This window comes from Rissa tridactyla, chromosome 10 (assembly GCF_028500815.1).
Source record: "Rissa tridactyla isolate bRisTri1 chromosome 10, bRisTri1.patW.cur.20221130, whole genome shotgun sequence".
Classification (NCBI taxonomy): Eukaryota; Metazoa; Chordata; class Aves; order Charadriiformes; family Laridae; genus Rissa; species Rissa tridactyla.
Window position 1 is genome coordinate 19028962 of NC_071475.1, and position 15150 is coordinate 19044111.

A 15150-nucleotide genomic window follows, 5' to 3' on the forward strand; every position below is an offset into this window, starting at 1 on the left:
AAGAGATGATTGGAGAGAGATAATAGGGGGAAAAAAAAAAAAGGTGTGTTTTCATTCTGGGTCATTTTGTCCAGTCTGCCCAGTTTAGTAGTAATCAGAATCCCAATCCTGTTAATTCTGTGTGGTGTCTGGTTTGCCCTAACAGCAGTTTCTTGTGTGTGGAGTTTGGTGGTCTCAGCCAAAAACTGCATCCCAGATAACCTTTGTGCATCCTCTACCACATAGCAGAGAAATCAAGGATTAAATGGTTTAGATCACAGAGACTTACCTAAATTTTACGCTGTAGGATGAGGCGTGCTGCCAGGTATGGCAAGAGTTTGACCCCCTTCTGCTGTGTGGATAAATCCGGGTGGGACATCATGCACACAAAGCTGTAACTGTTGGTGGTTACATGAGAAGATCCAACTGGTGTTCCTCTGAATTAAGGTTAGGGAGCTGCTCTCCTTCAGGGGACACACAAGTTCAGCTGCAGTTCATGTCTGCATCCACAGGCCGCTCCAGTGGCAGGCCAACAGATTTTACCAACTTCTTTACCTGATTTTCAGGTGAATTGGCAGGTTTAGTACTCTCCTTGCAAGGCTGTACTGCCTATTTAATTAACCCCTATTACCTGAGAGCAATAGCTGTTACAATGTGAGACTAGACTGTCAGCTTCTCCTAAATGGATTAGGGATTGCATCTGTAAGAGATTCAAATTTATGACATCAGTCAGACAATTCTCAGCTGGTGGCATGGAGTAGAGATGGAAACTGCCTCAGCTAGATAGTAAATCCATTTGCTTTAGGTCAGCACTATTCCTCTGGGACATGCATACAAAGTCCTTCTCTTTTCTAAAATAAATAAATAAATAAATTAGTCTTTGCTACCTCTTAATACTCTATTGGGAAGCCACAGTAGAAAACATGTCTCCATAAAACTTTTAAGTGCTTGAGAAGAACAAGCAAAATTCCACACTATAAGGAGCTACTCCGTGTGTAGTTGAAATCCCAGTCCATAGCTTCAGGTTCAATGTTTATGCAGAGACTTGGAATGAAAGTCAATGCCTAATAAAGGTGGGCAGAATTCCAGCCATCTTCAGAGAGCTAGGATCTCACGCGGGATCACTTGGGTTTTCTTTTTTTGAAATGATAAACAGTTTTTATTTCCCATATAGTTAGTTATCTTTTCTGTGTAGCCAAATCCTACCTCTAAGCAAATGCATATCAAGTGTTTTTAAGCTTAACAGTTGTGGTCTGACTCAGTCAAAAATAAGAGGTTATTACAGTCCGATCAAACCATGGGAAATGAAGGAGGTTTGTTATCTAGCAAAGTTTGTCAGATTCTCATAAATGGGTTTGGTGAAGGCATAAAGAGTGTTGGCAACTTGCAAATTAGCCTTGGAGTTTGTTTTTAATAAAGGTATAAAACGTAGCACCTCAAGCTTCTGCTTTGCCTCCTCCATGCGCAACAACCTCAGCACACGTGCGTATCACCAGACAAGGTGAGTTTATCTTTATCGAAGTTTTGGGCTTTATAAAACAAGATTTGGCCGTTCAGGAGCACCCACAGATCTATGTGAAAACAAAGAAGAATAAGCAGGAGGAATCACACATGGAGGAAAAAAGACAGACCCTTAAGCCCAAATGTTGGTACCTAATTCCATCCTCTTGCATATCATATAGTACCTCATAACTGGCTTGATTGGAACACAAGCCAATTCCGCTTCATGTGTACATCCTGAAGTCTCCACAGCCGAGTCTGTTTATGCCCCACATTATTGTGTGTGCCATACAACTATTTAGCTTTTCATACAATTAATTCTGTTCCTGTGCATAGCCTCTTCAGTTAATCTGACAGCTTTCCTAACTAGTCCCAAGTTTTGGGTCTGTAGGACGGAAGATGAGACAGAAAGCAATCTGAAATACACCAACACTATCACCATGGAGCTACCGATGCTGCTGCCCACAATGTTCACCCCAATGTGGGCAGGCTATCGTGGACAGAGCTGCAGGTGCGCTGATGAACCCCTAGTTTGACCAGGAATTCACCTGGTTAAAGGATAATATGGCAAACAGACAAGTTGGAATTTGTCTTTCTGCATTCCGGATGCCCAGGATCTACGAGGCCTTCCTGACTTCTCCACCAAGCACCAACCCTTCCTGAGGAGGTCCGAGTTTCCATGCTGTGGAGCAGTAAACCTTGACCCCTGCAGAGCTTGTCCTTCCAAGTTTTTCACACTTCAGCCTTCGAATGGCATGCAAATTACCAACAGGTACTGAGGGTACACTCCAGCAGTTTTCTGTGGAAAACGGAAACAATGCGGGGGGGCAAAAGAAGACAATCACACTAGATTTCATGTAAATAGTTTAATTATATTTCAATGCTTAAAACACAGAAACACTGGAATTAAATTACATCATAATGCTTCTGCTAAATTGTACATATATTTCCCAAGAACTGTGACAGGAGGCGCTACTGAACTAAAAGAACACTCCAGTACAAGCCCAGCAAATACCCGTAATATTCTTTTAGTCTTATTATCTGTACTTCTTTAATTTAAGGGCAGTCATCACAGAACAAAGCCTACCATTACAGGAAGAATGGTTAAAGAGAGAGAATTCCTCTGTAGGTGTGTTTGTTATACAAGGTACATCTCAGCATTAACGTGCAACAAGGCGCGTGGTTTTGCACCTGAGCTGGCAGATGCGCTGCTGGGCAGCTGCCTGTGCAGCACGTGGCGTTGGGTGAAGAGCAGAAGGTAGGCTGTTAGTTTGAAGAAACAGCTCAGCTTACACTTGCCTTTTACAGAGTTTAAAACAACAAATGAAGTTCCAATCCTAAGAGTTGTAGGGGAAATGTTGCGATTTAGGACAGCCATGAACCCCTGCTGCTGCTTGCATCCCTGTCCCGCTGCAGAGCATGGGAGCGTGACAGGCAGCACCGTGCCAGCTGCTGAAGAGAGAAATCCAATGTCTCTGTGGCTGGAGGAGATGGTAAGTGTGCGTGAATATGTGATGTATTTGCTTCTCAGCTAGCCACGTAGGCATGACCTCTGGGAAGACTCACAGAGAGTGTCCAAATTTTAAGGACCTAAGCCCCAGATTACATTGAGTATTTTTACCTGCGCACTTCCCTTCCAACAACATCCCTGTAGTGCAAACACCAGCAGCAACCAGCAGCCTGGGAATGTCTCCTGCCAGATCTCCTGGGTATGGAGGATGGGCTGTTTTCCACAGGTGATGGCACTCCTAGCCCTAATACACCTTCAGAACTGTCTGGTTTTAAAATAGAGGGATACTGAAAAATTTAAAGCAACTTAGCTCTGCAAAACTGCCGTAAGGAAAGCTGTGTCAGTGAAGGAGGGAGGACTGGTACGGAACTGTGCACTGCAGGGGTCGGTGGCACATGCCTAGGAAAGAGTCTGCATTTAATGAACACAGGGAAAAAAAAATCACAGTGGGGAAGAAAAAAACCCAAAAGATTTAGGAGAACAAAAACTAACTGGCAGGTCCAAACTTGCAACAAAGCACGTGATACCTGAATTGCCACTCAGTGAAAGATCTCCTTGCATAAAGCCTATCTTTACGTCTGCATTCAAACTTTGGCTTGCCCTGATTCCCTTTTGACTGGTGCTGTGGATGGAATATGATCTGACTGACAAATGTATGTACTGCAAAAACATCAGGAGGTGATCAGTGCATTGCTGGGCACTGATGCTTGCATGCAGGCTCTGCTGCTGGCCCCTGGCTGCTGTGCTGGCCTGCAGCACTCGAGGCTGGTGGCCACCAGAAGGTTCTGCAGAGGACAGCCCCCATGCCGCACTGCAGCATGCCAAGGTGGCCAGAGACCGCTTTGCAATCTCTCCCTCCTGCAGCCCTGAAGGGCGCACAGGCAGAGATGCTTCAGGGTTGCAGGGAAACTCCTGGCTTACCTGTCTGGTCCCACCTTCTGCATTAGCAGGTGAGGTGAGCAGAGAATAACACAAAGCTCTGTGTTTCCTCCAGCAGGAAGAAGAGAAGGCTCTGACTGCAGGTCCTGGCAGGTAAGGAAGGACGAATCAGCTGTTCAGTCACCTCTGGGGGCAGACATGGGGCTGTCGTAATGTTGAGCCAATACATGTTTTTTCCTTATTTAAAAGAAAATACTTCAAGACTTAATCTTTTTTCTGGGTAATGCTCTGCAATGTTGAAACTTCCCTGAACCAAAGGAGGAGAGGGATACATGGTTATCGGAACCCCAGTTCTACTCAACTCCTCTCTCTGGCCCAAGCACCATTATTCCAAGCTCCTGGCAAGGAGTCATGTACCCAGACTCTGACACCCCCTGCTTCTAGCTGTGTGAATTCCCCTCTGTCTACAGGGCAGCCCTAATTTGGGCTGTTCAGCCACTTCCTCAGTTAAGATGTAATCAGCCAAATGTTCACTATTTCACTTTTTAAAGCTAGTGAATTCCCCATGCTTCAACATCACCCTGGGTACATGTTTATCAGCAGCCCACATGCCAGAAGGGGGATAAGCCCAGGGTAGTATGTGTTTTCCCTGGCGTGCCCCAGATTACCACTCAGCCTGGGGAGTCAGCTCTCCTTGCTTAAAGGGGCTTTGCCACCAGTCAGCCCTCCGGGATCTGCCAGAGCTGTGGTCACTGTACAGAGAGGCTCATTCATCGTTTTCCTTGGAGTCTGGTGGCACCAAGGCAATGGGGAAGCTCTCTGAAACATGCACCTCTACTCCTTGCCTGGCCCAGAGAGTGCGCACATGCGCTCTGACAAGTTAATCTACAACAAAGCAGGCACTGTTCCTAAGAACGCAGCTTGGTAGATGGTACCAGTCAGCACCAGCCCAGAAACTGGAGCTCAGGAACTTCTAGTGGTAACAGATGCACCAAAAAATCACCACTGCTGTCACAAAGGGGTTGCTTCCCAAAGTGACAACGGTTCCCAGTGCTTGTGCCCATTTGTAACACAAACCAACGGGGTGGCCAGCTGGGCTCAGTGGATCGGCCATGCTTGCGGGAAGTCACTGGTTTGTTGGCTTCATCCTCCCCAGTCTCAGCATGATCCCAGAGCAGGGGCAGGTATTGTTCATGCATTGATGGCATTGGCAACGTCTGTGAACACAAGACGGCTGGGTCTCTGGAGAGCTCCTTGACTTGTCAGCAGAATCTGCGTTGAAGCAGTGAAAGATGAGACCCAGCGAAGTCTGCCTTTGCTCAGGTGCGTGTGCTTGGGCACGGACTGCACAGTATTGTAACTAGATTCTGCCCCTTACTAAGGGCAGGCGGGCTGGCTAACACGGCATTAACAAGGCTGTGACAGCAAAATACGACAGGCCAGAGAGCAAGTCAGCACATCCATGCCAGTTTAAAATCCCTGCATTATTGGATTACTGGGTCTCACTATTTATATATACAAGGCAGCATGAAAAGCCATGAAACATCAAGAAGACCTAGAAACATGCCATAGACTGAACTTTGTCTGTTGTTTTAGACTCTCCCTCTCTTACTGTGTTAAGCTTTTAAACTTGTGTACTTTCTACCTGTGCATTAGCAAGGTCTGGAAGGATCTGAGGTAGCCTGCTGGCCAGTCCCTTTATAGGAAGGATCTGCTTTTACTGTGCTAAGTTTAACTCTGGTCTTGTCATTTCCTCCTGTTTTAATACCTGAAGGGTAGTAAACCTTTAGCAGATTGGGAAGCGTGTCTCAAGGTAAATATTTTATAACTACAGTTGTATTTATTATATCCTCTTCCCCTTTCTGCCCACGCCAAGCCTGCTACAGATTATCTGAAGGTGTAAAATGTGTGGAAACGAAGAACTGTTTGGGAGAACTCCTGCTCCTGGAACTGGAAAAGCAAGGGAAAACACGAGCAACACAGAAGCTGGAGAGGAATTCAAGAAAAGAGAGATGTCTACTCTAAGGGGAGGCTGCACCACTAGCTAAGAGGCATACCTGTTCCAACCATCCCTGCCGGCTCTGTCTTTCAGAAAGGCTTTTTGTGTGGTGGTGGTGACAAAGAAAAGAAAACACTGTGAAGCTGGCTGCAAATGGTGGTGAGAAGTCCTTCTTCCCTATTTTCCTACCTCTTGGTAGACAGAGGAAGGAGATAGCCTCTTGTCAAAGACTCATCTGGACCATTAACCAAAAACAACTGCCCAAGCTATCAAGCTCTTTCCTAGCTCACAAACGTAGTAAATCAGTGGTCTCTGAGGTCCATATGATTTCTCAGCATACTGCATGCCTTTGAATGCTCAGAAGTGGTTAAAGCAAAGCATTCTTCCCCTCTCCCCAAATACCAACCAGAGAACTCTCCTCCCTTTCTCTTTCTGAGCCCCTGCCCTGTGCCCAGCAAGGCTGGCCTGGAGGTGCTGACAAGATCGGGTGTGCCATGCCACAACAACGTGCGGGCTTTCTGCCTGCGTTCCTCAGGGCTTGCAGCACAGGTAACCGTTACCATTACAGGCTTTCCCTCAGCAAGGCCTTGTTCCACACTTGCATCCTTAGGTAAAGCAGAGATACCTTTTAAAACTGGGTGGAAATTACTTGATTTTCAGGGGCAAAGGAGACTCAGTGGTTTGTGGGCATTGAAGCCCTTTCCCCTAGAAAATGGCATTCATCCTACTGCTCCCGTGTGGTGCCCTGGGTGGTAAACTGTAGTAAACTCACCCTTAATTACTGAAGTTGCCCTTTTCTCTCTCCTAGTTGAGTAGGGCCAGCACTTTGCCTCCCCAGGAGGGGGAGGCTCTTCGTCCTAGTTGTCTGACTCCTCAGTCCATCCTAAGCACTCCAAAATGCTCAAGTCCCCTATCTCTAGGGCTGGCAGAGATGGGGCAAGTCCTCCTGAGGTCTTACATGGTTTCCCTACCCTACAACACTACAAAAACTCGTTGACTCTTTAACAAAAGCAGCGCAGGTACCAGTGGTTGTAATGACAGACTCACTGGCCCCTGCTGCCTACCTTGCTCTGCGATGCCTGGGAAGATGCTGCATCTCGCCCATGTTCCAGCAGCTCCTGTTCCAGTTCATCCTGCTCCTCGGTGGGATCGAAGTTGTACATGGGCATGAGCTGGTGCCGTAGCTTCTCCAACCTGCCCGTGGGAGGGGAGGGAAGGGAAAGGGTTTGTTGTGAAGGACAGATGCTTGGGCTGCCTTCCCCACCCCACTGCTGAGGCTTTCTGCAGGCTGTTTATCCTGCTGTGCAGGTATTCTGCTCTTGTTGCTCTTGCTGGACACGGGTCATGTCCTGTCCTGCAGCAATGAGGATAAGAACCTACTACATACAGCTGGCAGGAGCGGAAGATACCCAGAGTGCAGTTACAGGGATTAATTGCTATCCCTAATCTATGTTGGCAGGCATTACGCACAGAGGAGTCAGACAGGGATTTAAGTTCCTGCAGACCTTAAAAGATGAAGCTTTATGTCATGGGACAAAAGAGACAGTGGAACGTACTGGCTAGGCATTTTGTGACTTCTCCCCCATCTCTCTGCCCTCAACAGCCAGTCCTGCCATGTCACACTTATGTCTGCCAGCAGAAGTCCATTTTTAGCTCCAGTGGCCTAAGAGTATACTTTAACTCTGGGGTTGAATTACATAAAATTAAATAGAAAGTAATAAACAATAAATAGGAAAGAGAGAGAATCTCATAGGAGGCTGATGCCTGTGGACACACTGTCTTACTCTTGTATCATTGCTCCAAGTGACAGAGCTATAAAGTATCACTCCAAGGGGTGTCCCTAAATACTGGGCAGCTCAGAGATGGAGAATGGGTGGGTGGGTGGGTGGGTGGGCATGCTCCTATGAAAACACTGAGCCCTGCCTTAGGCTGTAGCTGAGTTTTGGGGATGGGGGAGGGAAACACACAAGCACTTACTGGCAGTGTCACCACAAATATGTATTTTAGCAAGTGTTAGGATGACACATTCCCTCCCTGCTTCTATATGGGTTTGCCAACACAACCATTATCTCCAGCAGCGCTATGTTCACAGGCCAAACATTATCTGCTCCCGTGGCAGTACTCAGATCTGGGCTTCAGGGTCTGGCTCGGAAATTTTACAGTGGGCAGCAGCACTTCTTGAAAGTTCCATGGCCAGGCCAGGCCTGCCACAAGGCAGGGAGAAGGTATCGCATCTAATGGATCTTTACCAGTGTCTCTGCTGTCAGAGATGGAAGAATCAAGATGCCTGTCTCACTGCATGCTGCTCTTCTCTCTATTTTCAGCCAGGAGCTTAACAAGAAAATTAAGACACTAAGTCTTGGGCTAGAAAACTGCATCTCTGCATTATGCTGCTGCCAGTTGCTGTGACTGCAACTAAAGAGACCTTCAGCTTTGCAAGGCCAGTGTCCTTGGCCCGGGCTGTTGAAAAACAGGGATCTGGGAATGGCTGAAACATGAGATCTACACCTCTCATGAAAGAGTTCCCAGCTTCTTTATACACTCATAACCCTTTCCTCTGTTTCAGTGCATCTCATAAACGAAGCATGAAGAGTTTGCAGGATCCCTAACCTCCTCCTGCTCAACCATGTTTTCCTTTCCAAAGCTGCGGAGGAATCTTTGAAGCTCTGGTGTTAGAAGGTGGGCCAATACCAGGAGTGCAGTGTCCCTACCCCTGCCTCATGCCCACGCAGCTGATTCCCCATAACCTTGTTCTCAGACAGCCATCCCTTACATTCTCCCTGTCTGTTTCCTAGCTCTCTCCGGAGTTTGAAGCACTGAGTTCCCTTTAGCCAACAACAGATGTTACTTACCTCTTCCTCTTCCTGATATACAGAACCTGAAGAAGAAAGAACACCATGATTACAACAGTCACAGTAGGATGGGGAACAGCTGCAAAGAGAAATTTTGGGCACACAGAATGGAGGTGTAGCAAGTCTGGAGTCACTGCATACTAAAGCAGGGGGGAGACGTGACAACGGAAAAAGAAATTTCATATGTATCAGTGTACGCTCGGTAGCACATCGTGTCTGATACTAAGTGCTTAAGTGGCCTGTTATTAGGTGTGTTAGTAGTAGTAAGAATATTAGGTGTATTATTGTTAGGTGTAGCTCAGCACTTTTTGGTGTCTGCAGGACGTATCTTGCAATTTAAGAGTGGATGAAGAACCTTCCGTTTGTGGTTTTCACCTGTAGATTTCCTACAGCGTAGAAGTGCTCTTACCCCCTCCCCAGTATAAAGGGAAGAAGCAAAGAGGGCATGCTCAGTGACTTGCCTCATATCGGCCAGTAAGGCTAGCTGCGCTGGGAAGAAAGTGAGGCTTTTGGCCTCCAGAGCCTTGTTCTGAGAACTACGAACGCTGGATGTTGCTCTTGGGAACTTATGACCGTTTCCAGGATAACGTTTCCAGGTTCTCTTAGGGGCTTTTGGAAAAACTCCTCCTTGGGCCTGCAATGAAATTTTGCAGTAGTCCCTTTCTGTAGGCTCCTCTGACAGTTGTATTAGTGAATGTATTCCTCATATGAGGAATGGGAGCTTGCCGCTACCTTCTGTTCTCTGTTGGCAGGTAAATGACCCAGTTGTATATCAAAAGAAGAACTGCAGCACTTGCATAGCCCGTGTCAGGCCCAGAACTATAGTTTCTGAAAGCTTCTGCCTGCAGAATTAATGCAAGGTTAGTTATGCAGCAAATCCTCATGGACTTTGCTGGTACCCAGCAAGTAGAACCTTGGAAATGCAGTCCAGAATGATTCTAGCTAAAATGGATTCAGGACACTTTAATTCAAAAAGGCCTGACCACAGGGGAGATTAATGTGGTTTCAACAGTCTGCTTTAAAAGTTAATTTGGGTGAACTTTCTTGTGAGGCCCTGTGTTGACAAAGTTTAAATCAATGCAGCTGTTCCAGTTAACAAGTCAGAACAGAATCTGCTTTGTGTTCTTTTCACTGAACTTCCTATTGCTATTAAAAATAAATACTGATACTACATATGGCTTCCTCTAGGCCTGCTGACCGTCCTGTTCGGACTAGACCTCAGGGAGAGTGCAGATATATTGGAGCACTGGATAAAGGCCTTAAAAAGAAAAGGATCTCAGGAACTATCAGTTCCCAGCAGTTCTAGGTGAGCCTTTAGTAGAGTGCATATAAATCATTCAACCCAGATCAGTCCCAGACCCACTTTGCCACCTTCCACCCTCAACAGACAGAGAAATATTTAGCAGGGCTCTCTTACCATAGCTACAGCCAACCCAATCACAGTAATGATCCCGAAGGACAGCAGCATTGTGCTCACGCCGGGTCCGGTGCTGGAGACATCTGGGATTTTGGTGCTATTGAAACTGGTAGTCTCAGGGCTTATGGTAGCTGTTTCTGGTACAGTCGCATCCAGAGTTGTCCCTGGGTCTGGCTTGGCCGTGGTGGTGGTGGTGCTGTGATACAAGTCATGCACAGAGGGTGAGCTGTAACTCATCCTGCCAGCTCTTGGTAGCTCCTTTTACCGAGCTGTTGTCCTCACCCATCAGCTACAGAAGCAGAGAGCTGCCCTTCGTATCAAGGACACTGATGTGAGAGCTATCCTGTAGCCTTATCGCTGATGGTTTTTCTTCAGTGGTTTCTGCCTAGGAAAGAATGAGAACAAAAAAAGAGTGCAGAGCTCTTAGAGACAGGCACAACCTTTTCCAAAGCCTCCCAGTTCACTAGTACAATTTTTGACAGTGGCTCACAGATACCCACTGAAAATAAGAAAAAGATTTTCAGGGGTACTGAGAGCCCCTAGAGTCATGCCTGAGTCACTTGAAGTCAGTCACATTCTCTCCTCTCGCTGCTTCAGCTCTGACTCCTTACAGGCACTTGGCAGGTCTACATGGGGACAACCTCAGAATCCCTGTATTTGATCTGCTCCAGGCTGAGCCAGGTGGCCTCTATCTGCCTGGGCAGATACAGCATTTTCCTGCTTCTATCTCTTGCTTTTACTTTTTGGAAAGTTACACGGATCCCTTTAAGTTTATCAGTGGGAACACATCCAATAAAATGGCACTCAGCTGCAAGGCCTCCATATCTCAGGATGCTTTTTATTGAATCTAAAGGAGGACTTCCCTGTTGTGGTAGTCGCTGGTGACTGGTAAGGCACTGCACTATCCATCGCCCCGCTGTCCCTCATCCCGTGCGCTCTGGAAAGACAGCTTCCTTAAAGCAGTGAGTTGCACTGATCCCCCATCTGCTATTAAAGACAGTATTTCTCAAGATCCCCATGAAAGCACACACTCAAGCTTAGTCATGCACTGCTAATTATCAATATTAATTTTAAAATTAGTCCAATTTTGGATTACAGTTGTGAAATTTGATAGATCTATTCATGCTGAAAACATGAAAGGCTTTAATTGCTTCATGCTTCTATTGTGCAAATGATCAGGAGTTGCAAAACACCATGGGATGATCCTATGGGAAGTATTTGCACAACTTTATTTATAAAACCACCGTATATAACATTAGTTCAGCAATTTCTTCTGTGAAAATGCAGCTACTTCTGTACCAGAGCAGTGCCGACCCCAAGAAGTACTGTAGTCGTCCTGTGGTAATTTTTCTGCAGTTTAGCAGACGTTACATCTCTGGACTGGAATGCAGCTGGGACACAGGGGTTAATGAGCTCTGAACAGAAAAAGATGTGCCTGCAAAGAGAAACAAGCCATTGTTCTGCTCTACTCTATTCTATTCTAGGCAAGGTTATTGCACAGTTCCCATTACTGTGACGCCTTACTGCTGTCCATAACTGCATTAAGCAGTGTGATTAATATCTGTCACGAACTGAAGCAGAGAAATCACACCAGGCAAACAGCCCTGTGGTCAGCCAGCAGCCCGAGTGGCCACCTCGACTTGCAGAGCACTTGTCCTGCATCGCCCCGAGCAGGTAGATCTCTCGCCACACATGCAGGATCTGTCTCACAGCTCCCTGTGAAAAACTTTGTGAAGCAGGAGTTGCTGGGGGTTTTGAAGTGCCTGGGAGGCTGTGGGAGCTGTCAAACTCCCATGGTTTTTTAGAGAAATGTGAAGATAGCAGTTCTGGTCTGGTCCCACCTAACATCATGCTGAGACACGAGTTCATTGCAGCTGAAAGGGACTGTGTCCTTCACTGACCACCAAACCATGCCTACTTTAAACCACGTGGCACCTGGATTTCCCCAGCCAGTACTGACCACAGCGGAGTTCAGGGGTAGTGGGCACTCGGGCACAAAGATGGCAAATTTGAAATCCAAAATGCCACAACAGCAGCAGCAGCTCCAGCCCAGCAGGGAAAAGGGAAGGAATTGTTGAGCAGGTATGGGGCAGACTGAGCAGCTGCTCATAGAGCATCATCGATTTGTGCTATTCAGGGAAATTCTCCGTGATGATAATTCACGTTTTAAAAAAAGTCACCATCACGGAAACAAAAAGTGGAAAAGGAGCTTAAGTGAAAAGAGTGAAGCAGGCCCAAGGGCTTTGCAAAGTATGGCTCTAGATCTCAAACAGCTCCTGAATTTTGGAAACAAAATGGGTTAGGCTTTCATCTCAGTGTGGTGTCAGTTTTGGAAAACCACTGGAACTTGGATGTTGAAGCTGATAGCAAGCCTTTGGGTAAGATCCCTTATGTATGGAGCACACACTGTGCTGCTGTGCATTGCTCCTCTGAATAAAGTTAGGCTGGCTTAAAATTAGCCAGTTGAAAATCTGGTCAAGCGGGAATGAGGGCTCTTGTTCATGCTCTCAGGGTCCTGCCCATGCTGAAGGATTCCCAAGCCCAAAGACCTGGCTCTAAAAGCGATCCTGTATGAAAGGTTTCTGACATGGCTTAGACAACCACTTCCAGGTCCAGATGGGGGTATTTCTGTTCCTAAGCCCGTTCTGGTCCAGGCTGCAGAGGGCCAGATGAGGAGGATGAGTGCAAGTATGGCCCAGGGCACACGGCTTACAATGGTAGAGCTCGGGGTGGATGATCTTTCCCACCATGTTCCTTTCCCAGGTGTCATCCTGGTGCTGGAAGTTTGATCCGCAGGCTGGGCACGCTCCAAGTCTTTGATGGCTGCTCTAGGGCCAGGGACAGCTACTGCCTGTTGCTGGCAGATTTTAGCATAGTCCATGCACAAATAGAACAGAAGAGGAACCAGATCCTCAGCTGCTGCGAGCTGGCAGTCTTCCATTGCCTGCACCAACAGAGCTTCTCACACAGCCAGGGCCGCTCTGTGCTGGGCTCTGCTGGGTCTGGGAATAAGGACAACACGTTCCTCTCCTAAGCCAACATTTCCAAACTGGTCCCTGACAGGTGCTGTGGTGGCCAGCACCTCTGAGATGCAGAACATCATGTCAAGCACTAGCTCGAGGCTGCTGGCTTTTCTGAGCGTTAGTTTTAATCTCTCTGTGCTGCAGGTTCCTCTCAGGTTATGACAGGAATACAGAGGTTTGTGTCACAGGGATGAAGACGGGTCACGGGGTCTCTGGATGAAGAAGGCAAATAACAACTAGTATTTTTTCTGCGTTACTTCACCGAGATGAAGCGTCTCTAGTAATTCCGCAATGCAAGCAGCACCGGGTTGCCGTTGGCTACGGGATGTGCCTTCCCAGTGCGTGAACTTGTGGCTTCCTCTTCCCGGCGCCAGGGCCGCCCGCAGGGTGGGGGTGAAGCCCCATCCGCCTGTGCCCGCTGTCCTGGAGCACCTCAGCTGCCAGAGAGGTCCTGCGCTCCCATCCCGCCTCAGCACAGGGACGCTCCCCAGCAATGTCACCTCTCTGACCCCGCACCGATGTTGACCTGAAACACAAGCGATGGCCCTGTCCCCTGTCCCTTACCGGGCAGTGCCACCCCCCGCTGGCTGGGGGACTCTGTCCCGGCGGGAAGTCATTCCTTCCCCGTCCCGGGGAGAAGTTTCCAGACGGATAACGGGTCACACGGCCCTTCCCGCTCGCAAACGCTGCCCAGGCGCTGAGGGATCGGCCCCGGGGCTCGCAGCCGGCTCCGCGGCTCCGGCCACCCGCAGCGCTGCGCCTCTCCCGACCGGGGATGGCCGGGCCTCGCCGGGGCGGCCGGGACACTGACGGGGTCGGGCACAGCGCGGAGCGCCGCCGCCCGTCCTTCCCCGCCGCCGAGAGGCCGCGGAAGCCCCCGCCCGGCGGGACGGGACAGGGCGGCCGGACGCCCCCGCGGCCCAGCCCGCCGCCGCCGCGCCCCTCCCCGGAGGCAGCCGCCTTTCAGCGCCGCGCCCCCCCCCGCCGGGGCCGGCACTTACTGAGCGCTCCCCGCTGAGGCGTCCGGTCCCCCCGGAGCGCCGCCGGCGCCGGGGCCGCCGGGGGGCCGCGCCCTCGGCCGCGGGGCCGCGCTGCCCGCGGGGGGCCGGGCCGGGCCGGGCCGCTCAGCTCCGCGCGCGCGCCGCCGCACGGCCGGCGGCCCCGCCCCGCCGCTCCCCGCCCCCAGGCGATTGGCCGGCGGCCGCAGGGCTCGGCTCGCGGTTGGTCAGTGCGCCTGTCACTCCCACGCGCCTGTGGCGGCGGGCAGGCGGCGCTCGGTGAGCGGCGGGAGCGACTCGGTTGTGCCGCCGTTCCCTTCGCCTCCTCCCCCTTCCTCAAGCCCTCACCGCAGGCTGCGGTGCGGGAGGCGGCTGCTCACGGCTCCGGCCCCCGCGGGAGCCGGTTGCTCCTTCAGCCCCGCCGGTGGCGGTAGCCGTGAGGTGAGGCGTCGCTGTGCAGGCGCGCTCGCCTCTGAGGAGCCCCCGGGCCCGCCGCCGCCCAGGTAAAGGGAGCCCGCGCCAGCGCCGCGGTGCAGGCCAGGCGGGGTGCTTGGCCTTGGCCAGGGTATTGCGTGTGCAGGGAAGGCCGAGACAGCTGGAAGGAAAGCGGGGCTCCGGTCCCGGCGGTGCTCTGTGGGGCTCGTTTGCCGCCGGAGGGCGGCTCGGTCGCTGAAATGAGGCGTGAGTGGGCAGCTCCCGGGCTGGTAAAGTGGGGCTTGTATCCCCTCCCCCGGTACGGCCACCGGGGCTGTGCGAGGGGCGGTTCAGCTGACCGCTAACCCAGCCACGGAAAGGTATGGATTTATGGCAGCACAAGCCCCAGCTCCTGCCCCAGCCTGTGAGCGAGAAAGGGAGTGTAGGGCAGGGGCTGAGAGGGGCAGGCCCTGCCTTTCAACAGCTGCCAGTCTACGTGTTGGCCTACACTGACTGAGAAACTGGGGATTGAATGGACCACACCACAGAACTGCAGGAAAAATAATCTTTTCTTACCTG

At 49.9% G+C, this 15150-nt stretch overlaps 2 protein-coding genes across 8 annotated transcripts in view; one reads left to right on the top strand and one right to left on the bottom strand.

The window, feature by feature from the left end:
• Positions 1–526: 526 nt before the first annotated feature.
• C10H3orf18 (chromosome 10 C3orf18 homolog) lies at positions 527–14261 on the bottom strand. 2 transcript variants are annotated; one of them, XM_054216416.1, is made up of 5 exons: positions 14161–14261; positions 10137–10521; positions 8720–8745; positions 6932–7061; positions 527–2278 (listed from the first exon to the last, which is right to left on the bottom strand). In XM_054216416.1, the coding sequence occupies exons 2-5, from the start codon at positions 10371–10373 to the stop codon at positions 2219–2221; spliced, it is 453 nt and encodes a 150-aa protein (XP_054072391.1). In that variant the 5' UTR covers positions 10374–10521; positions 14161–14261; the 3' UTR covers positions 527–2218. The 2 variants fall into 2 exon arrangements, with proteins under 2 accessions (XP_054072391.1, XP_054072390.1); XM_054216415.1 differs by lacking the exon at positions 527–2278 and adding an exon at positions 2331–5140.
• Positions 14262–14431: 170 nt separating this feature from the next.
• Positions 14432–15150, top strand: part of HEMK1 (HemK methyltransferase family member 1) — a 151189-nt gene continuing 150470 nt past the window's right edge. For all 6 annotated transcript variants that reach the window (XM_054215789.1, XM_054215793.1, XM_054215792.1 and 3 more), the window contains exon 1: positions 14432–14660. The gene's annotated coding sequence lies outside the window, so the exon portion shown is untranslated. The remainder of the gene's footprint in view (positions 14661–15150) is intronic.